This window comes from Sus scrofa, chromosome 12 (genome assembly GCF_054392235.1).
Source record: "Sus scrofa isolate SSC_HxYL_T2T_F1_AM1 chromosome 12, Sscrofa_HxYL_maternal_Yorkshire_Landrace_v2.0, whole genome shotgun sequence".
In the NCBI taxonomy this organism is placed as follows: domain Eukaryota; kingdom Metazoa; phylum Chordata; class Mammalia; order Artiodactyla; family Suidae; genus Sus; species Sus scrofa.
In genome coordinates this window covers 19,233,994-19,253,833 of record NC_139394.1, presented here as the reverse complement: position 1 = coordinate 19,253,833, position 19,840 = coordinate 19,233,994, and the positions used below count along the sequence as shown (strand labels likewise).

The 19,840-nt window shown below is 55.9% G+C and overlaps 2 protein-coding genes across 20 annotated transcripts; one reads left to right on the top strand and one right to left on the bottom strand.

The window, feature by feature from the left end:
• Positions 1-5,480: 5,480 nt before the first annotated feature.
• On the top strand, positions 5,481-9,784 carry TMUB2 (transmembrane and ubiquitin like domain containing 2). 3 transcript variants are annotated; one of them, XM_021066887.2, is made up of 3 exons: positions 5,481-5,565; positions 7,746-8,312; positions 8,543-9,784. In XM_021066887.2, exons 2-3 carry the CDS (start codon positions 7,771-7,773, stop codon positions 8,907-8,909), a joined length of 909 nt encoding a protein of 302 aa, XP_020922546.1. In that variant the 5' UTR covers positions 5,481-5,565; positions 7,746-7,770; the 3' UTR covers positions 8,910-9,784. The 3 variants fall into 3 exon arrangements, with proteins under 3 accessions (XP_020922546.1, XP_020922547.1, XP_020922545.1); XM_021066888.2 differs by having other exon boundaries at positions 5,481-6,082; XM_021066886.2 differs by having other exon boundaries at positions 5,481-6,242.
• A 78-nt stretch (positions 9,785-9,862) lies between these two features.
• On the bottom strand, positions 9,863-18,869 carry ATXN7L3 (ataxin 7 like 3). Of its 17 annotated transcripts, none has more exons than XM_084984424.1 (14): positions 18,653-18,869; positions 18,256-18,392; positions 15,786-15,896; positions 15,355-15,487; positions 14,977-15,148; positions 14,686-14,783; positions 14,476-14,498; positions 14,105-14,171; positions 13,859-13,887; positions 13,480-13,548; positions 13,191-13,234; positions 12,861-12,932; positions 12,608-12,765; positions 9,863-12,496 (listed from the first exon to the last, which is right to left on the bottom strand). In XM_084984424.1, the coding sequence occupies exons 3-14, from the start codon at positions 15,834-15,836 to the stop codon at positions 12,348-12,350; spliced, it is 1,065 nt and encodes a 354-aa protein (XP_084840550.1). In that variant the 5' UTR covers positions 15,837-15,896; positions 18,256-18,392; positions 18,653-18,869; the 3' UTR covers positions 9,863-12,347. The 17 variants fall into 17 exon arrangements, with proteins under 17 accessions (XP_084840550.1, XP_084840554.1, XP_084840547.1 ...); XM_084984428.1 differs by having other exon boundaries at positions 14,105-14,150; positions 18,653-18,845; XM_084984421.1 differs by lacking the exon at positions 18,653-18,869 and having other exon boundaries at positions 18,256-18,453.
• Positions 18,870-19,840: the final 971 nt, after the last annotated feature.

The following is a 19,840-nucleotide window of genomic DNA, read 5'->3' as shown; positions in this document are numbered from 1 at the left end:
ACAGGCCAGGGACTACAGCTCAAATTGGACCCCTAGCCTGGAAACTCCCATATGCCATAGGTGTGCCCTAAAAAGCAAAAAAAAGAAAAGAACCCAACTGGTATCCGTGAGGATGCAGGTTTGATCCCTGTGGGTATGGCCCTAAGAAGAAAAATTGCACATGAAAGTATAAAAATACTTAAGTTTCATAGTTGAGGAAAAATAAACAGGTAAGGAATTAAGATCCATTAAAATACTCCGTAGGAGTTCCCTGGTGGCTTAGTGGGTTAAGGATTCGGTGTTGTCACTGCTGTGGCTTGGGTTCAATCCTAGCTCCAGAACTTCCACATGCTATGGATATGGCAAAAAATAAATAAATAAAATACTCTGTTAATTTTAAATATATATTATATGTAAGAGACCAGCTTTGGGCAGTGATATAATCCCAGCTGCAGGCTTCTTTCTTTCCTTTCTTTTCCTCTTCAATTTCTCCACCTTCAAAAACCTAACCCTCACCAACTATAATGGAAAAAATTAAAATCATTAAAAAAAAACAAAACGGGAATTCCCGTCGTGGCGCAGAGGAAACAATCCGACTAGGAACCATGAGGTTGCGGGTTTGATCCCTCCCTGGGTTAAGTAAGGATTCAGTGTCATTGTGAGCTGTAGGCCGAAGACGCGGCTCGGACCTGGCGTTGCTGTGGCTCTGGCGTAGGCCAGCAGCAGCAGCTCTGATTAGACCCCTAGCCTGAGAACCTTCATATGCCGAGGATACAGCCCTAAAAAGACAACAAGACAAAAAAAATCCCCACAAAACCTTACCCTAGGAGTTCCCTTTGTGGCTCAATGGGTTAAGAACCTGACATAGTGTTCATGAGGATGTAGGTTTGATCCCTGGCCTCACTCAGTGGGTCGGGGATCCGGTGTTGCCGTGAGCTGTGGTGTAGATCAAAACGTGGCTCAGATCCCGTGTTGCTGCGGCTGTGGTGTAGGCAGGCAGCGGCAGCTCCTATATGACCTGTAGCCTGGGAACTTCCACATGCCACGAGTGTGGCCCTAAAAAGAGCCAAAAAAAAAAAAAAAAAAGACTTCACCTCTGGCCTGCAGATGAGAGAACTCTCTCAAATTCTCTATCTCTTCCCCCAACTTCTCTGAATGCATCTATCATTCATTTCATACATTTTTACCAAGACCTACTGCGTGCAGGTACTGGATAGACTTTGGGGATACTGTAATAAAAACAAACAGTTCTGCCTTCAAAAAACTTGATAAGAGAGAAAAATGAAAAATAACACGTAGTGTAGTAAATGCTACAGCAGAAGTCAGTCCATGCAGCCTCAGGGACAAAGAGTGTGTGTCCCCAACCCCAAATGGCCAGATCAGACTCCTGGGGCCGTGGGCAAGCCAAATTTCCTGTATCCCCCGCAGGGCAAGCCCACTAACTGGCTTAGTCTTCTGTGGCTCCAGACGCCACTGCTCTGTCATTTCTTCCCTTCTTGGATTGCATTTATCTTCATGTCTCTCCTTCCTCTATGCTTTTTTTTCTTTTTCTTTTTTTCTTTTTTTTTTTTTTTTTTTTTGCTGCTTCCTGAGGCATGCGGAAATTCCTGGGCCAGGGATCCCAGCAGGGACTATGCCAGATCCTTAACCACTAGGCCACTAGAGAATGTGTCCTGTACTCTTTGCTCTTGACTTACTGGTATCTTCAGGATTCTCACATCTCTTAAAACCTCCCCCACCTACTCCCTGTTCCTCTCGAGGCTCTACCTTGTTTTTTTTGTTTTTTTTTTTTTGTCTTTTGTTGTTGTTGTTGTTGTTGTTGCCATTTCTTGGGCCGCTCCCGCGGCATATGGAGGTTCCCAGGCTAGGGGTCCAATCAGAGCTGTAGCCGCCGGCCTACGCCAGAGCCACAGCAACGTGGGATCCGAGCCGCGTCTGCAACCTACACCACAGCTCACTACACCACAGCTCACGGCAACGCCGGATCGTTAACCCACTGAGCAAGGGCAGGGACCGAACCCGCGACCTCATGGTTCCTAGTCGGATTCGTTAACCACTGCGCCACGACGGGAACTCTTTTTTTTTTTTTTTTTTTTTTTTTTTTTTGTCTTTTGTCTTTTTGTTGTTGTTGTTGTTGTTGTTGTTGCTATCTACCTTGTTTTGAGGGGAGAGAACATTAAGGAGAACTCCTCCCACTGCTGATGGGAATGAAAGCAGGCACCATCTTCTAGACGATACAGTGACACCGTGTTATCAAAAATCTTGGGAGTTCCTGTTGTGGCACAGGGGGTTATGAACCCGACTAGTATCTGTGAGGATGCGGGTTCCATCCCTAGCCTCGCTCAGCGGGTTAAGGATCTGGCGTTGCCGTGGCTGTGGCGTAGGCTGGTGGCTAGAGCTGACCCAAGCCTAGGAATATCCATATGCCCCTAAAAAAGCAGCCGGAAAAGAAAATCTTAAAAATGGGAACGTCCTTTGACCTAGCAATTCCAGTTCAAGGAATTCATCCTGGGGAAAAAATCATGCATATAAATAACTGTCACCAAAGATGTTTACCAAGGAGTTCCCGTCGTAGTGCAGTGGTTAACGAATCCGACTGGGAACCATGAGGTTGCAGGTTCGATCCCTGCCCTTGCTCAGTGGGTTAAGGATCCAGCGTTGCCGTGAGCTATGGCGTGGGTTGCAGATGTGATTCGAATCCCGCGTTGCTGGCAGCTACAGCTCTGATTTGACCCCTAGCCTGGGAATCTCCGTATACCGCGGGAGTGGCCCAAGAAATGGCAAAAAGACAAAAAAAAAAAAAAAAAAGATGTTTACCAAATGGTTTGGGAGTTCTGCTGTGGTGCAGCGGGTTAAGGTAGCTGCTATGGCATGGGTTCGATCCTTGGCCCAGAAACCTTTTCATGCCATGGGCGCAGCCCAAAAAAAGCCTCCCCAAAACAAAAAGGGATGTGTGTACATGTATAACTAAATCACTCTGTTGTACAGCAGGAATGATCACAACATTGTACATCAACTATACTTCAACAAGAGAGTTCCTGCTGTGGTGCAGTGGAAACGAATCCAACTAGTTTCCTTGAGGACTCGGGTCCGATCCCTGGCCTCGTTCAGTGGGTAAAGGATCTGGCATTTCCATAAGCTGTGGTGTAGGTTGCAGACTGGGCTCGGATCCCAAGTTGCTGGAGCTGTGGTGTAGGTCGCAGATGAGGCTTGGATCCAGCGTTGTTTTGGCTGTGGCATAGGCTGGCAGCTACAGGTCTGATTCTACCCCTAGCCTGGGAACCTCCATATGCCACAAACAAAAAAAAGAGCTACTTGATAGGTCTTAATGAGATAATGTATGTGAAGTGCCAAGCACAGTGCCTGGCACATAATAAACTCTCAAAAGCATTACTAATGGTTCAACTCAGAGCTTTTTTTTTTTTTTTTTTTGGTCTTTTTAGGGCCGCATCTTCATCATATGGAGGTTCCCAGGCTAGGGGTGGAATTGGAGCTGTTGCTGCCAGCCTACACTGCAGCCACAGCAACTTGGGATCCAGGCATCGTATGCAACATTTACCACAGCTCATGGCAACGCTGGATCCTTAACCCACTGAGCAAGGCCAGGGATCATGAATACTATCAGATTCGTTTCTGCTGAGCCATGGTGGGAAGTCCAACTCAGTGCTCAAATATTCATTGAGAGCCCTTGAAACTGCTCTTCTCTCTGTTTGGAAATTTGCTTGGTAAATCTGTACTCATTCTTGAAAATTTTCTTTAACTGAGCCTGATGCCCTGCTCTCTCTCGTGTTCATCAAAATAAAAATACCAAACTTGGAGTTCCTACTGTATTGCAATGGGATTGGCAGTGTCTCTGCAGCACTGGGACACAGGTTTGATCCCCAGCCTGGCACAGTGGGTTAAGGGTCTGGCACTGCCACAGCTGTGGTGAAGGTGGAGATTTTGGCTTGGATCTCATCTCTGGCCTGGGAACTCCATCTACCAGGGGGCAGTCAAAAAAAAAAAAAAAAAAAAAAAAAGAAAGAAAGAAAAAGAAAGAAAGAAAACTACACTTTAAACCCAAAAGGCACATTTATGCAGAAATTAAAACTGCACCATTTATTTCACAAACACAATGTTAATCAAAAGAAGTCAGACAAAAGAATTGAAAGCAGGGGATCAAACCCACAACCTCATGGTTCCTAGTTGGTTTGTTTCCGCTCCAATAGTGACTTCTCTTTGGAAGATAGTGGCTGGAAGAGGACTGAAGGGAGGTTTTGGGGTATCTTTTTATTTCTTAAGACCTGGTTCCCCTGGTCTGTTCTGTGGTGAAAACTATTGAGCTTTTCGCTTTTTAGCTTGACCATCTGCATTATTTATACTTCTTCAATCCATAGTTCACCAGAGTAGTTCCCTTCGTGGCTCAGTGGTTAATGAACACGACTAGTATCCATGAGGAAGCCAGTTCGATCCCTGGTCTTTCGCAGTGGGTTAAGGACTGTGTTGCCAGGAGCTGTGGTGTAGGTCGCAGATGAGGCTCAGATCCTGGGATCCTGGGTCTGTGGTATAGGCCACAGCTACAGCTCCAATTCCACCCCTAGTGCCTGGGAACCTCCGTATGCCACGAAGGTGGCCCTAAAAACAAAACAAAACAACAACAAAAGATAACACTTATGGAGTTCCCATCCTGGAGCATTGGAAACAAATCCGACTAGCAACCCAGAGGTTGCAGGTTCGATCCCTGGCATCACTCAGTGGGTTAAGGATCTGTTGTTCCTGTGAATTGTGGTGTAGGTCACATAGGCAGCTCCGGAAAACAGCAAAAACCACAGAACCTCTTTAGAACAAAATTTAATTGCAAAAATCCAGATAAATTCTTGTAAATTAAACCTGTCTTTTTGGGGGCTCTTGCCATTCCTGTACCCCAAGCCTAGAAAAAAAATCAGTGCCTTCTTTGAAATGCTTTCTCACCTTATTTACCAAGGTGCCACACTATCTGGAGCCGCAATCTCGAAACACCGAATGGTTGGTTACTAAATCGTCTCCTCGCCTGGCTCCCGACTGAGCCCTGATTTGAACTCGTGGCGCTCAGAAAGACCAGTGCCTGCTGATTCCGCTAACCCAGAGCTCAGTGCGCGTTGTTGGACAGTAATAAGTCCAATCAGTCTGGGAAGTTGGGAGCAAGACCGGATAGAGAAAGCTGCGAAAGAGGAAAGGGTAGCTCTAGATTGCCCAGAGGTGCCATCCAGCTTTGACGTCCAGACGCGGAGCCACGCCCCTTACCCAAGCACCTCCCCTAATTCCCTCCAGGGCCCACTCCTCACCCCTAGCTCTTTAGGCCCCGCCCACCAGGCGTGGCTCGGCCCCGGGAGGGCCAGGATCCCGCCAACAACGACTCCGCCCCTCCTTCCGCCGAGAAACCTGTCCCTTTTATTTAAAGAATACGTTTACGTCAGCCCGCTTTACGTAGCTTTTCGTCATCAGTGCAAGGCGCAGAGGCGGAACTTCCTGTCTCTGGTTCTAACAGCTTCCGGGAGAAGCCGGAAGAGACTGGACCCTGAACAGAATTGGGGCTAGTCAGCCCCCTCCCCGATTCCCTAAAGAAAGGTGAGTCCATGGGCCGTCTTGACGAAGTCAAAACACTTAGTTTGGCCGTTTCAGGTGAGGACCTCCTTCCTTATCCAGGTGCGGTACCGGTCCAGTCCCCCTTTAATTTCCCATGTTCCCCCGCGTACTCAAGCCCCGCCCCCAGTTCCCCGGCCCCGCCCCGAAGTTTGAGGGGTGTGGATGGTTTGTGACCCCCTCACCCTCCCTTACCCCTCTTGGGCCGGAAGAACTGGGTCTGGGAACTGTGGCGGGGAGTAGACAGCCCTTCGGCTCGGCTGGACCTACGGACCCCTCCCCAGCGTCGCGGGAATAGGACCGCCCAAACGCGGAGCCTTCGCTTCAGATAGGCAGGATCGGGGACCCTTCCTCACCGCGCCATCAAGGGTCGCTCACAGATTGAGGAGAGAGCAAAGGCCTCCGCCGAGGGAGACCTGGGGTCTTGCCCGGCCCCTCCCACAAAAGTTCCCTGTGCCTGTGCCAGTCGTGTTTGCCTCTATTCGCCGCAGTTTTCTTTTCTGTAAGTCAGGGTTAATGATATTAACCTTACCATCAGGGGTTAGTTGTGAGAGTGATAAATGATTGCTACTATTTGTTACTGAACAATTGCAATGTGCTGGGCACTGTGCTAAGTATTTTGCTTCGATGATCTCTCCTCATCTTCAAAACGACCTTATGAGGTAGGTACTATTTTTAATCCCATTTTACCGATGAGAACGCTGAGGCCCCGAGGAATTTAAGGTTACAGAGCTAGTAAGAGGCAAGACGGGGTTTGTAGTTTGGGTTTGTTTATTTGTTTTCTGACTCCAAGGCCCATGTACTATTGGAAATTATTCAGATGTTGATATATTCCACAGATATTCTTTGAGCAACTGCTATGGGATTATGTTGGGCTCTATGAGACACAGAAAAATACATGTGATCCTTGTCTTCCAGGAGTCTGGTAGAGAGATGGACAGGTAGATAAGTATAATGAAGTTTTATAGATGCTGTGAGAACAGGCTGGTAACGACAGTCATTAGATGGGATTTGCCCAGGGACAGCTATGAAAGCAGCAGATCTCAAAGGGAAAGAGTAGGGACTCCAAGGAGCAATAGAGATCCTTACTGCCTTTCTAAGACACTGCCAAGGGAGGAGGCCACCTTACAAGAAGAAAGATTGCAAAATGGATTGTGAGAGCCATTTGGAATCTTGTCCAAATTAGTTCCACGCAGGTAGCGGTTTTGTAGTTGTGAGCCTGTGGTAACCCAGGAGGGTGGTGTTTCTGTGTGTGTGTCCTGCTTCACTGCCAGGAGAATTTCAAGAGGAGGCAGACACAGTGTCTGCTGCATAGGGTCTAGTGATGGCCCCTACAGAGTTGTCCCTTTGAGGTGGTCTCACTTTGCTTTTTTTTCTTTTTTGGTTGCCCCAAGGCATATGGAGGAGTTCCCGAGCCAGGGCTCAGATCCCAGCCACAGTTGCCACCTACGCCGCAGCTATGGCAACACCGGATCCTTAACCACTGTTCCGGCCCAGTCGGCCCAGGGATCGAACCTACATCCTGGCACCGCAGAGACACTGCCGATCCTCTTGTGCCAGAGTGGGAACTCCTGGCTTTGCTTTTGATGATAGATTAATTTTCTTCGGCTCTTAACAGCTGGACCTAAATCCATGACCATGAATGAGATTGGGTTCAAATGAGATAACCTGGCCAGAGTGGCCGTGCTGTGCCTCCCAAAAGGACCCCCAAGTAAAATATTCCAGGCTTCTTTAGTCTCTCTGAAGCTGCCTTGGAGGCCTTTTGCCAGGGAGGTGTCGTCGTTGTTTTACCGAGTGGTAGAAATCCTAGAGAAACTTAGGTCTCAAAGAAGCCAGTGTCTTCCCTACCTGTCAAAAAGCAACAAACAGTAGCAGTAGCAGCAACAATGAAACTGTAAGCTTTCCTTGATGACCCATGCTCATTGGGGGGTTGGAATGTGAGACAGGAAGGGTGTGGAGTCTGAAAGTCAGCCTTTCACAGTGGAGGCAAAGGCTAAGTCTGTAGCCTTGGGTTGGGGTCCGGAGTTAGGAAGGTTTGTGCCCCTCTCTGCAGGACAGTGAACTCCATTTTCTGTCAGGGCTGGGTCAGGCAGAACCTAAACAAACAGGAAACCTGGTTGCAAGCCCTCAGGCCCTGCTGACCCTATCCCCTTTTGTTCCTGCAGTGTGGACCCAGTCAGCAACCAGGCCATGGAGCTCTCTGATGTCACCCTTATTGAGGGAGTGGGTAATGAGGTGACTGTGGTGGCAGGTGTGGTGGTGCTGATTCTAGCCTTGGTCCTAGCTTGGCTTTCTACCTATGTAGCAGACAGCGGTAGCAACCAGCTCCTGGGCACTATTGTGTCAGCTGGCGACACATCCGTCCTCCACCTGGGGCATGTGGACCATCTGGTGGCAGGCCAAGGCACCCCCGAGCCAACCGAACTCCCCCATCCATCAGAGGGTAGTGATGAGAAGGCTGAAGAGGCTGGCGAAGGTGGGGGAGACTCCACAGGGGAGCCTGGAGCTGGGGGTGGTGTTGAACCCAGCCTCGAGCATCTGCTTGACATCCAAGGCCTGCCCAAAAGACACGCAGGCCCAGAGAACGGCAGGCCAGAGGCGCCCCTGCGATCCGAGGAGAGCAGCTGCCTCCCTTCCGGCCCCAGCCTCATCAATGTGCGGCTCAAATTCCTCAATGACACCGAGGAGCTGGCTGTGGCCAGGCCAGAGGATACTGTGGGTGCTCTGAAGAGGTAAGTGGGCTGGGAAGTGGGAGGCTGCTCAAACCCCAAGCCCCCAGCCCTTGGTCGCCTCGGAGGAGGCCAGGATAGAGTGGGGACAGCAGGGATGCATCAGGTCCTGCCCCGCACTTTCTTAGAAACCCGTGCTTAGAAACCCCCTCACCCTGCTTCGCTGGTCCGGGCTTTTCGGTCTTGTCTCATTGCTCGCCCTGTCTCTCCTTCTGCCTCTCTCGTCCTTGCAGTAAATACTTCCCTGGACAAGAGAGCCAGATGAAGCTCATCTACCAGGGCCGCCTGCTGCAGGACCCGGGCCGCACGCTGCGTTCCCTGAACATCACGGACAACTGTGTGATTCACTGCCACCGCTCGCCCCCGGGGTCAGCTGCTCCAGGCCCCGCCGCCGCCCTGGCCCCCTCCTCGGCCACTGAGCCACCGGGCCTGGGCGTCAGTGTGGGCAGCCTCATGGTGCCTGTGTTCGTGGTGCTGCTGGGTGTGGTCTGGTACTTCCGCATCAATTACCGCCAGTTCTTCACAGCACCTGCCACTGTCTCCCTGGTGGGGGTCACTGTCTTCTTCAGCTTCCTAGTATTTGGGATGTACGGACGATAAGGACCGTGGGGAGAAGACGCAAGGCCTGGTCTTCCTCCTTTATGGCCTCCCCCCTTTCCTGGCCAGGGCTGGGCCCAAGGGCCTGGGAGGGAAGGGTGGGAAGGATGCGGTGGGTCTTCGTCCACAGGACACGAGAGGCAGGTGTGGGGGCCTCCCCTTCACGTCCACGAGGGTACGGACGTCCCCTCTGTGCAAGCACAACTCAGGTAGAAATGAGAATGTCATCTTCCTTCACTTTCAAGGTCCTGGAGTTCAGAGCCGAGCCGGTGGCCCTGCTCAGTGGGGAGCCTGGGCTCTGAGGACTCCCTCCCAGCTGCGGCCCTGGCTCTTCCCGTTATCCTGCATGTCTGCTCCTCAGCACCCCGGGCTGCCTGCCAGGGCAGCTCAGCATGGCCCCAGCATACTTGTGTAGGGAGCCCCGAGGCTCTTTCGGTTCCTTAGCGGCATATCCATCTTGACACACAGGAGCGAAGTGTGTGTCAGCTTTCCCTCTGGGCACCTGGCCGCCCCTGCCTTCTCCCTCCAGCCCGTAGCCGGAATAGGGTGTTCTGTGTTCTGGACAGTTGCCAGTGTTCTCCCTTTTTTTCACAGCACTTTGCTTATTTTTTTTTTTTTAATAGTCCTTTATAGAGCTCAGTCAGGAAGGGGATTGGGGCACAAAGCCAAGCCCCCGGCACTGGGAGAGGCCGGGCCACAGCTGCTGCTCCCCTAGGCCTAAGGCTGTAAGCAAGAGGCAGCTCTGGCCCTCAGCCAGCGTCCTACCCTGCCCAGCTCCAAGGACGAGCTCCGGGTACGGAGCACTGGGCCCCAGGCCCTTGTCTCTGGAGCTCTTGGATGGTCAGTATCTGTGACTGAATAAAGTTCCATTTTGTGGCTGTGGAGTCTCCTGTGACATTGAGAGAATGGCTTTGCTCTGCCCCAGTGACGTGGGAATGAGGGTGGGTAGGCCAGGCTACCAACAGGAGATGCAGTTTATTTACACCAGCAGCCATGGGGGCAGGGGGAATACACAGCGTTTACAAAGTTAGCTACCTGTACAGGATGGATTACATATGCAAAAATAAAAATTTCAAGACCACAGGACAGCGTGAGCCCCACCCCCCTCCCCCAATGACCCCAGCATGCGGTAATGCCAGGCGGGTGGCCCCTGGGCATGCGGGGGGGAGTGATGCATGGAAGGAAAAGCCACCGGCCATGGAAATTAGTACAGAACCCCCCCACACACACTCAGACACATGATAGGATACAAGGTGGACGACACCTAGCCGGGGTGGGAAGGGTGGGAATTGAAACCCACACAGCCTGCTGTTAGAAGGAAGGGAGTGGGGAGCTCCTAGCCCCTGTTCAACTACATGGTAGGGGGGGGCACGCGCTCCCCGGAAGGAAGGGGGTTTGCTCCCTCAGGGTCCCTGCTGGACCAAGCCCATCTCTTACCCAGCCTGGGCAGGGGGCTCTGCCCTGAGGGCGGGCCAAGGAACAATGGGGAAGTGGATGTGGACAAACCAGTTCCCAAACTACTTCCCACTTCTCCCTCCTCCAACCAGAAGGGGGAAAGGGAGAGGCCAGAGGGGAAAAGGGTATTTGGGGGCCTGAGCTGCAGCTGCCTCTCAGAAGGGAGCGGGGCCCGCGGCCTTCCTCCCTTCACCTTCAACCTGCTCCCCAGGCTTGGTTCGGGAGCGGGCTGGAGGCCGGCTGGGATCCTCCTTTCCCTCTGGCTTCCCCTCGGGGGGAGAAGGCTGTGGAGGGCCGAGAACAGAGGAGCCCAGGCCCCGGGGTTGATTCTAACTCCTGCCAAAATGCGTTTGGCTTTTTAAAAAATAATCACAATTCTTGGGTTAAAAACCAATTTGTAACCATGCGTCAGCCACAATCAGAACCACCCCAGGGGGAGATTGGGGTTCCAGACGGGGTTCCAAGCCCCATCTCTGCTGTTCCCTTAACCCTCTAGGGTCCCTAACCCAAATCAGTCCAACCAGTCCTGGGTACTAGCTACCCAAATGTGGGGTGGCTCCTCCTGGGAGGAGGGCAGGGGACACATCCAGCAAGTGCCAGAGAACATGGCTCAGGGTCAACTCCATCCCTGCGTCCGTCAGCTCTGCTCCCAGCCCGGACCGCAGTCCTCCAGCTGGGCTCCCGGGAGCGATGGTGCCCACGTGGAGGGGGCCCATACATCTCTTCAGGATGTAGACCAGGCAGGCGGGCACGCGGGCAGGGCAGGCCCACGGAGGGGCACTGCCCAGGCACGGCACCCCTCCCCCTCCGCTGACAGCCCAGAGACCACCCCCTCTTCCCACCCTCCTCCTAGCAAGGGGGGAAGAGGTAAAAAGATCAGGATTTTCCTCAGAGCCCCAAACCACAAGTACAGAATAAATAACTTAAAAGCGGCTACGGAAGGGGAAACAGGGCAGGCTTCGGAGGCAGGAGCATCGAGAGAGGAACTGAAGCTGGTCAAGGTGAAAGAGGGGGTGGCAAGCAGCAGCTGGGAACTTGGGCTGCCCCGGCAGGGCAGTGGGGCAGGGGAGGCGGGAGGAACAGGGGGCCACCCCAGGAGGGTGAGGCTGGGCCCCTTCCTGGGGCAGGGAATGAGGTAAGAAAACATTTCAAATAAAGCAGCACCGTTCCCTCTCACCTTGGGGCCCCACTCCTCGCCAGCCCTGGGGTCAGGGAGGAGAGGCAGGGGGGAGTCTTTTTGACACACAGCTCCCTCTTCCTACCCTCCCCTTGCCCGTTCCTTGAAGCTGTAGAGGCTGGAGGCCCTTTCCTGGCACCCAACAACGAAAGGACAGCTCCTGCTGCCAAGGAGGCCCCTGGGGACTGAGGGGAAAGGGCTGCCCCTGTGAGGGGCAGGGAAGGCGGCGGCAGTTCTGGACGCCCACCTCAGCAGACAGCGCGCTGTGCCTGCCCACCCCTGGATGGGGGCGTTTGATAGGATTCTGCACAGACAGGACACGCCCAGCCCTGCCCCTCGGCTCCAAGCACCGGACCCATTCACATTGCTGAGGGCAGCTGGGGGAGGCCCCCTCCAGGCTCGGCTTCCAACCCACAGCCTCCCGGGCAGCCACGATGCTCCTCGGCAGGGCTTAGTCCAGTTCCTGGGGTGGGGGGGCGGCAGTGCCCTGGCACAGTGCCCAGGTCAGGCCCCTGGCCTAGCTGGACATCCAGTAACTCACAGAATAAATAGGAAAACCGCCTCCCCACCAGACTTATGTCCAAGGCATAACATGTCCAGGTCTGAGTCCTACATGCCGAGGGGTCGTGCTCCACCGCAGAGGACCCTGACACCCCCCAGGGGTGCAGAATTGGATCCTCCACCTGCCTGGCCTACCAAGCTTCCCAAGCCCAAACCCCCAGCAGCCGTCCGTTTGCCAGGCTGTGCCACCTGGGTGGGGGTCGGGAGAGCGGGCTCTGCTCAGCCAAAGGCTATCCCTTGCACCCGAGTCAGTTGATGTCATCATAGATGCTGGGCGTCGGGGGTGCCGGCGGCTTTGGCTTTTTCTTCTTGTTGGAGCCCAGGCTGGAGGCAGTCCCTACCAGGCTCAGATGGGATTTCTTTTTCTTGGTTTTCCGTGACTCAGAGCTGTTGGTACCTGAAAAGAAAGAGGCACGAGGGATGGAGAGGGCTGGGGCAGGGGAACGCAAGGTGCCCCCACTCCCTCGCTCCGAGCAGACAGGCCCCGGGGCCCGGCTGCATCACCTACCTAGACCCCATCCCTGATTCTCGCTCGTCTTGGAGGAGCCTGAATCGGAGGGTGAGAGATCAGAGGAGCCGTCCCACTGAAGCCGGCTGATCAGGGCTTGGCTGTCAGTCATGTCAAAGCTGTCATTATCCAGGGAACTCTCGACCTCTGGAAGGGCACTGGGAAGAGGAGAGGCCGGAGGAGGGCTTTAGGGATCCCAGCCATCCTCCTCGCCTTCTTCCACAACCACCGCCCTTCCTCGAGGGTCACTTACGCTGAGGGGCCAAGGAAATAAATCCGCACGGCTCGCCGCTGCTCATCTGTGTGCTGGGGGCAGCGCAGGGACCTGGTAGGGAGCAAATGATCAGCCCCGGATGAGCCAGGAAGGGTCAGAGGACCCCAGAGAGGCCCCTCCCGTCTCTGCTGAGGACACGGGGAGGGGATGAACAAGAGCCCCCAGGTGGTGGCCTAAGGCCTGACCGGCAGAGGACAGGGGAGGGCAGAGTCCCACTGCTCAGTTCCGGGGTGGGGGGGCACTCCCAGCCCGGGCCCAGGGTGAGTGTGCAGAAGGGCCTCCTGGCCCCTTGAGAGGTTCTGAGCTCACCTTGTGCACATCTTCTTGGTGTGTTCAGAAATCACCCCGCATTGCTGCAAGAGGAACAGAAGCTGAAAGGAGGAGCGGAGGGAAGCCTCCTCCAGACACTAGACATTCTCTTCTGTACAAGTGCCGGACTGCACGAGCAGAGGGGGCCCCAGGGTGTCCACGGCAGAGGGTCCCAGACCGCCACTGGCCAGGAAACCTAGTTCTAGAGACAGAACCGCCCAGCCTTCTCTGCTGCCACCAGCCTCTCCCAGAGCCTCAACCACCGTCTGTGACTGACTCGGGCCCTCACCGTGGTGAGCAGGCTACGCAGCTCCTCCGGCCCCAGGGTCTCGTAGCTGATCCCAGTTGAGTTGTTATACTGGGTGAGAACCAGAGGTACAGGTTAGAGACGGGGCAGCCAAGGGCGGGGGCAGAGGTGGGAGTGGGGAATCAGCACCCCTCCCCGCCCCCAGTGAGGCCTGAAGCCTGCCTGGCGGTCTCCCCGTGATGCCTTCCACCCCGCGGGCATTGGGTAAGGGGCTGGGGCCCACAGAGAACACAAATATACAAGAGCTAAGCACCCTGTCCAGAGCTCCTGGCCGCCAGTGTTCTGATCCCCACATGGGCAAAGCCCATCCAACCCGCAGCAAGGAAAATGAGAGGAAACCTCAGGGGCAGCCCCTACTCACCTTAAAAGGATCCGAATTGCTAAGTTCCCCTGAAGAAGAAAAAAGAAGGGGAAGGGTGTTTGATGCAGAGGTACAGACAGAGAACCCTGAAAATAACCAGAGAGGAAGTGGGGGTGACAGAAGGATCACAGGCCCTCCCTCGATACCCCTGCCCACCCCCCAACCCCGTGTCCCCACCTCCGCCCTCCGGCCACGAGTCCCAGAAGACACAGCTAGAATCGCTCCCGCTGTTCCAGCCCCACTCACCATTTTTGTGTTTTAAAGACTTGGATCTTCGAGGGGAATTGGGGTTCTGGAATGGGAGATACCATAGCTTTGGGGAAAGGGTAACGATAAGGGGGAGCCGAGAACCCAGGGAAGGAAAAAAGATTTGACAAAGAAACATCCTCAAATTCCTACTCTTCCCCACCAGTAAGAGGCCCGTCTACCCACATGCCCCCCCTCCACCTTCCCCAAGGCCTCTGCTGCCCTCCTGCCCACCAGACACCCTCATCCCAGAACCCAGAGAGGCACCCAGTGACCTCAGACTTGAGTCAAGACACCCGAGGACTCCCTGCCCAAAGGGGAGGGTATCTGTCCTTGGCCCAAACCTCCCTCGAGCTTGCCCCGGCTCTCACCTTGTCCGACTTTCTCTTCTTGGCTGTGTAGGACAAAAGGATAAAGGGCAGGGTCACTTTAAGTTCCCAATCTAAGGGCACCTAAAGGAAAGCACAAAGCTACACTCTCCTCCCCCATTCAAGATGACAACTTGTGACTGTCACATACCCAACTCCTGCGTGCCCACCTCGCCCCAATGTCCCCTCAAGTTTCCCCAGATCCCCAAACACCTTTCTTCTCTGAGCCATAGGACCAGTCGTTGTCATTGATGTCATCGTTATCCTCTTGGTCACTCTCAGACTTGTTCATGTTGTTGCTATTGGCGATCCTGCCAAGGGTAAGGAAGAGAAGGGGTCAAGGCTGCCACCTCTCTTGACCTCCCACTTCACGGGCAGAGTGGATCACCCGGGGTCAAGCACGACCCACTCTCCGTGCCCCACAAATGCCCCCGGGGGACCACACCATGGGACGGGCTGCGGAAGAAGAGCCGCTCCGGTTCTAGCAGGGGGAGAAGCCCTCACCGGCGGTTGGCGATTCGGCTGCTGTTCCGACCCATTCCCAGGCACTTCTCCAGATGGGGAGCAAAGCGGGAGGCGGCAATGCTGCGGTTGCAATTGGGGCAAACACACTCTTTGCTCTTCCACTGATTGAAAACCTGTCCAAAGATGTCCAAGCCCGGCTGGTCCACGATCTCTGGGGACAGGAGAGGCGTGGCGGTCAGGGTGGGCAGGGGACCCTCACCTCTCGTTCCCCTCCCCCGTGGCCCCATGGCCTCTTCAAACCCCTTGCCTAAGCTCACAGGAGCTCCAGACTCTACACCTGGTGTGGCTGCTGGAGAAGGACCCTTGGAGCCCTCCCAGGGCAGGGCGAGACTGCGCGCCTTCAACCCTGAAGCTCACCAAAATCCTTCATGCTATCAGGGTCCGTGTCGTCCAGGAAGAAGTAGCCGCACTTGACAGCTCGGTGTACCTCAAAGCAGAATCCCAAACAAGAATCCTCGACCAGGTCCGCGTATATCTCCTGAGCGATGGCCTGGGCCCGGGGCAGAACATCCAGGGTCACGAGAGTCGCAGCCCCCCGGACTGAGAGCAACTCTCACCAACCAAAGCGCCTGCCAGTTCGCCCTGGCCAAAAATAATGCTTTCTTTGCCATTTTCCCCAGCCTGACTTCGAGTTCTTTCTTCTTCCGGATCCTTGGGCCTTTTCAGCTGGCTATTCCCTTTAAGGAACAAGGCTGACTACCCAAATTCCTCTCCGGTGTGGATGCCAGATATAGCGACGTACAGACATCAAGAGAAAGAACTAGAGGCACACGTGGGGGAGCCCTCACCTCTAGTTTGCTGTTATCCAGGCCAGACAAAGACATTTCCTCCATTTTCATTTGTAAACTCTTGTGGAGACGGCGCTCTGACTGCTCATAGCACAGCGGGCGGCAACACGGCTGCACACATGGGGGTGGGGGTGTTGTTGTGAGTCCAGGGCACCTCTGAGGTCTGCCACCTCCCCTCCATACCTCACTGCCCAGAGCTTAACGGTGGCATCAAGATCCACCTCTCCCTAAGGCCAAGGCTCCCTAAGTCTGGATGGTCCTCTGGGGCCTGAAAGCCAAAGGTGGCCTAGTCCTTCCCAGGCCGGAACTCAGGCCCTGGACTCTACTGTCAATCACAGTCTGGGTCTACAGGAGGCAGCAGTTCACCCCAGGTCCCCCAAACTCAAACCCCTTTTCAATACCCATGGTGCAATGCAGCAGGGGGAGGAAAAGGAACTCTAAGGCCTCAAAGCAAACCCACAGGGTGTGGCAAAGAACTGCACAGACTCCTAAATACACTCCCCCCCCTTCCCAAGGCTCTCCTCAGAGTCACCTCTGCTTTCAGCCAGGATGTCCACTTGGGGGGGTACTGCTACCAGAAGTAAGAATGGCCCTAGGACCCTACAACCTTCACCCCACTCCGTCTTCCCTTGAAATAAGCCTGCCACTACAGGAGGGGAGCAGAGCCCACAGAAACCTAGAGCTGAGGGGCATCTCCAGCCGCCCCGAGCAAGAGGAGGCAGAGTCCGGTGGGATGGCATGCCGAGAGTGGGCACTCCCCTTACCTGGTCTTCTTTTAGATAACTACCCTCCCTCCCTCAGGACCAGCCCGGAAGTCTCTCCAAGAGCCCCAAAGTCCAGCAATCCCCACCAAAGGATTCAGAAACAGCGCCCACAGTCCGGGGCCCCTCTGAACGGTGGGTACGAGTTTAAGGAGCTGCCGGCCTAGAGTGGGGTGGGGACTGACAAATGAGCCAGGGGCACTGGGGAGGGTAGGAGGCCGGGCCTCGGCTCTTCCCCCGTCCCTGCGGCACTGCTGCTGCATCATACCGACTGGGGGGAGGAGAGGAGAGGAGAGCCGAGTCGCCGGAGGCCGGCGCCGGTCCGGGACAGACCGACCCCTAGAGAGTGGGCAGAGTGGGACGCGTCCCGGCCCCTCTCCCTCCCCGCCCGCCGACAGCCCCGGCCGGCCGGGGAGAAGAGTCCGGGAGGGTGTCTCTATTGTCCCGGGGGCTGGGGCCTGGCTCCCTAACAAAGGCCCCGCGCCCCCTCCCCGGCCGGCCCTGCCCCGCCCAGGGGGGACCCAGACAGGGGGAGCGCGGGGGGCCCCGGCCGGGCCGGGAAGCCGGGGGAAGCCGGGCGTTTCCGCGTCGGCCCGGGGGGAGGGGAAGGGGCGCTGACCCAGACCTGGGGGGAGGGGGCCCAAGCCCCGCCTCGGGCCCCGCCCCCCGCCCCCCGCAGGCCCCTCCCCCGTCCCCGTCTCCGTCCCGTACTCACCCCGCCCGGGGGGCCGCGCCGGGGCCCGGCGGCCTCTCAGGGCCGCGTCCTCCGGCGGCGGCGGCGGCGGCGGCTGCTCCGGAGCCCCATGTCCGTCGGTCCGTCCTCGCCTCTCCCCGGGGCCCAGGGCCCGGGGCCGGGGGGTCGGGCCGCCCCCCCGCCTCGCCGCCTCACCGGGCGGCCATGGCCCCTTCCCCTCCCTTCTCGTCCCGTCGCCGCCTCCTCCTCCTCACCTCACCCCGCCCGCGCGCAGTCCGCGCGCCGTCCGCGCGCCCCTCCCCCCGCCCCCCACTCCAGCCCGCCTCTCCCGGGCGGGGGGTGCGGCGCGAGCCCGGAGCGCGCGCGCGTGCCGCGACCGGAGGATGGATGGATGGAGCGAGCGAGAACGCGAGCGTGCGCGCGCGCGCCCCTCTCCCCCTCCCTCCGCGCGGGCGCGAGGCCAAGCGCGAGCGCGCTCCAACCTCCTCCTCTTCCTCCTCCCGCCCCTCCTCAACACCCCGCCCCCGCCCTCCCTTCCTCTTCCTTCTTTCGCTTTCGCGCGCCCAGCGACTGCTCGCGCCTGCTAGAAGGGCCCGAGCGCGTGCATCTGCCCCGCGGCCGCAGCTCGGCAGCATTTGCTCCAGGGGGCGGGGACCGGGCGGGGAGGAGGGGCGCCACGCCGCCGTCCAAAGTACCGGCGGACGGGGACGGGGGCGGGGAGATGGGCGGGGTCTTCTGGAGCACCTCGGCCAATCGCCGCCTCGCGTCGACCCAGCCAGCCCAATAGGATGGCGGTGGGCGGGGCGGCGTTCAAGGTGAGGTGCGCGGTGCGCTGGGGGCGGAGACGTTGTGCCGTCCCGGCCGGCTCCGGGGCGGGGGCAGCGGGTGGCGTCGAAAGAGAGCGCCGGCTCCTAGCCGAGCCTGGGACGCCTTCCGGCCCAGGCTCCCCCGCCCTTCCCTCGGGGCTCCCGGCTCTTTCGCCCCCGCCCAGACTCCCCCCAATCCCGGCTTTTACCCTGAAGCGTGCAGCCACTTGTGTGAAGAGGCCAGAGTTGAAGTGGGACGCAGTTAGTACCTCAGGGCAGAAAACCCGTGGAGCCGAAGGGGCTCGTCCGAGCCTCCGTTCCCCTTGTTTCTGGGCGGTTCTCAGGCCTGAGAACCAACAGACGCCCGAGATGAGGGTCCTCCGCTGAGGGCGGAGGCCGAGCTGTGCCTTTCTGAGCGGAGCGTCCTCCCCGCCCTTATCCTAATTTAGATCCCACACCTGCTCGCCTTTCCTGCTTCCGGAACCCACGCTGGACCCCCATCTCTCCTCTTCACAGCCTGCCGGGCACTAACCAGACCCTTCTTCCGACCCAGTTCTACTCGCCTGGGTGTGCCCGTATCCGCGCTCTCTCACAATCCCTCTTTACCTTCTGGAGCAAAGGGCCTTTCCCAGCCACAGTAGATGGCTAGACTGGCGCTTCCATCTCGGTTATTCTCTTGGTCTGGAGTCTTGGAACGGGTGTATGAGAGCCCTCTTCCCTCAGAAGATAAGATTAAACGAGGGCAGTTTTAAATCATATACTTTAGTCTTCAGCAAGCATTTATTGAAGCAGTAGTCCTAAGCGTAAAGACCAGGAATCATCTGAATGTAAATCTTCGGTGGGTGGTGTTTTTTTTTTTTTTTTTTGTCTTTTAGGGCCGCCCCCGCGGCACATGGAGGTTCCCAGGCCAGGGGTCCAATCGGAACTGTAGCCGCTGGCCTACACCACAGCCACAGAAACTTGGGATCCAAGCCGCCTCTGCGACCTACACCACAGCTCACGGCAACGCTGGATCCTTAACCCACTGAGCGAAGCCAGGGATCAAACCCGCATCTTCATAGATCCTAGACTGGCGGCGGGGGGCGGGGGGGGGGGGTGTCACTAACCGCTGAGCCACGACGGGAACTCCTGAATTTAAATCTTTGGACCTGACAAATGAACTTTAGCAAATGAGCTCTCCGTTGCCTCAGTTTCCTCTCCTGTCACTTTGTGTGATGGTGGTACCTATCTCATTAGATTGTGGTGGGGATTAACAAGTTAGTACATGTGAAACTCTTTTAATGTGTAACTGTTGGGTAAATCTTAGCTGTTACTGATTGGTGCACTGTGAAAATTCTTATGGTGCATCTGTGCTGGGATGCAAAGATACAATAAGACAGTTACACTCCTTCAAGAAGTTCACAATTTGTGGGGTAGACAGACCTGTAGGAAAATAACTGCCAAACAGTGTGATTAAAAACAAGAGAGATGAGCATAGGGGACCGAGGTGGCGGGGAGGTGAGATCAAATGACGTAAAAAGAGTTGGTCAGGATATCTCGAACAGAAACTTCAGAAGTGAAACATCCTTGGAGTTCCCGTGTAGCTCAGGGGGTTAAGGATCCAACGATGTTGTCGATGAAGTGGCTCTTGTCACTGCTGTGGCACAGGTTTGGTCCCTGGCCAGGGAACTTTTGCATGCCACGGGTGTGGCCCAAAAAAGAGAGGAAAGAGAAGTCTGGGCACTGGCTGGGTCAGGAGTGGGTGGGGAAGCAGCAGGAGGTAAGGTGGGCAGACGACGCAGGACTAAGGGTGTG

What these genes read in the sequence shown, in the direction of transcription:
- TMUB2 (XM_021066886.2), top strand. Translation starts at nt 6,208, where the DNA reads ATGATCTCTCCTCATCTTCAAAACGACCTTATGAG. An exon ending in CTTCAAAACGACCTTATGAG is followed by an intron (nt 6,243 to 7,745) that starts GTAGGTACTATT and finishes TTGTTCCTGCAG; the next exon opens with TGTGGACCCAGTCAGCAACC. An exon ending in ACTGTGGGTGCTCTGAAGAG is followed by an intron (nt 8,313 to 8,542) that starts GTAAGTGGGCTG and finishes TCGTCCTTGCAG; the next exon opens with TAAATACTTCCCTGGACAAG.
- ATXN7L3 (XM_021066884.2), bottom strand. Translation starts at nt 15,836, where the DNA reads ATGAAAATGGAGGAAATGTCTTTGTCTGGCCTGGATAACAGCAAACTA. An exon ending in GTCTTTAAAACACAAAAATG is followed by an intron (nt 13,945 to 14,104) that starts GTGAGTGGGGCT and finishes GGTTATTTTCAG; the next exon opens with GGTTCTCTGTCTGTACCTCT. An exon ending in TGCGTAGCCTGCTCACCACG is followed by an intron (nt 13,235 to 13,479) that starts GTGAGGGCCCGA and finishes TTCCTCTTGCAG; the next exon opens with CAATGCGGGGTGATTTCTGA.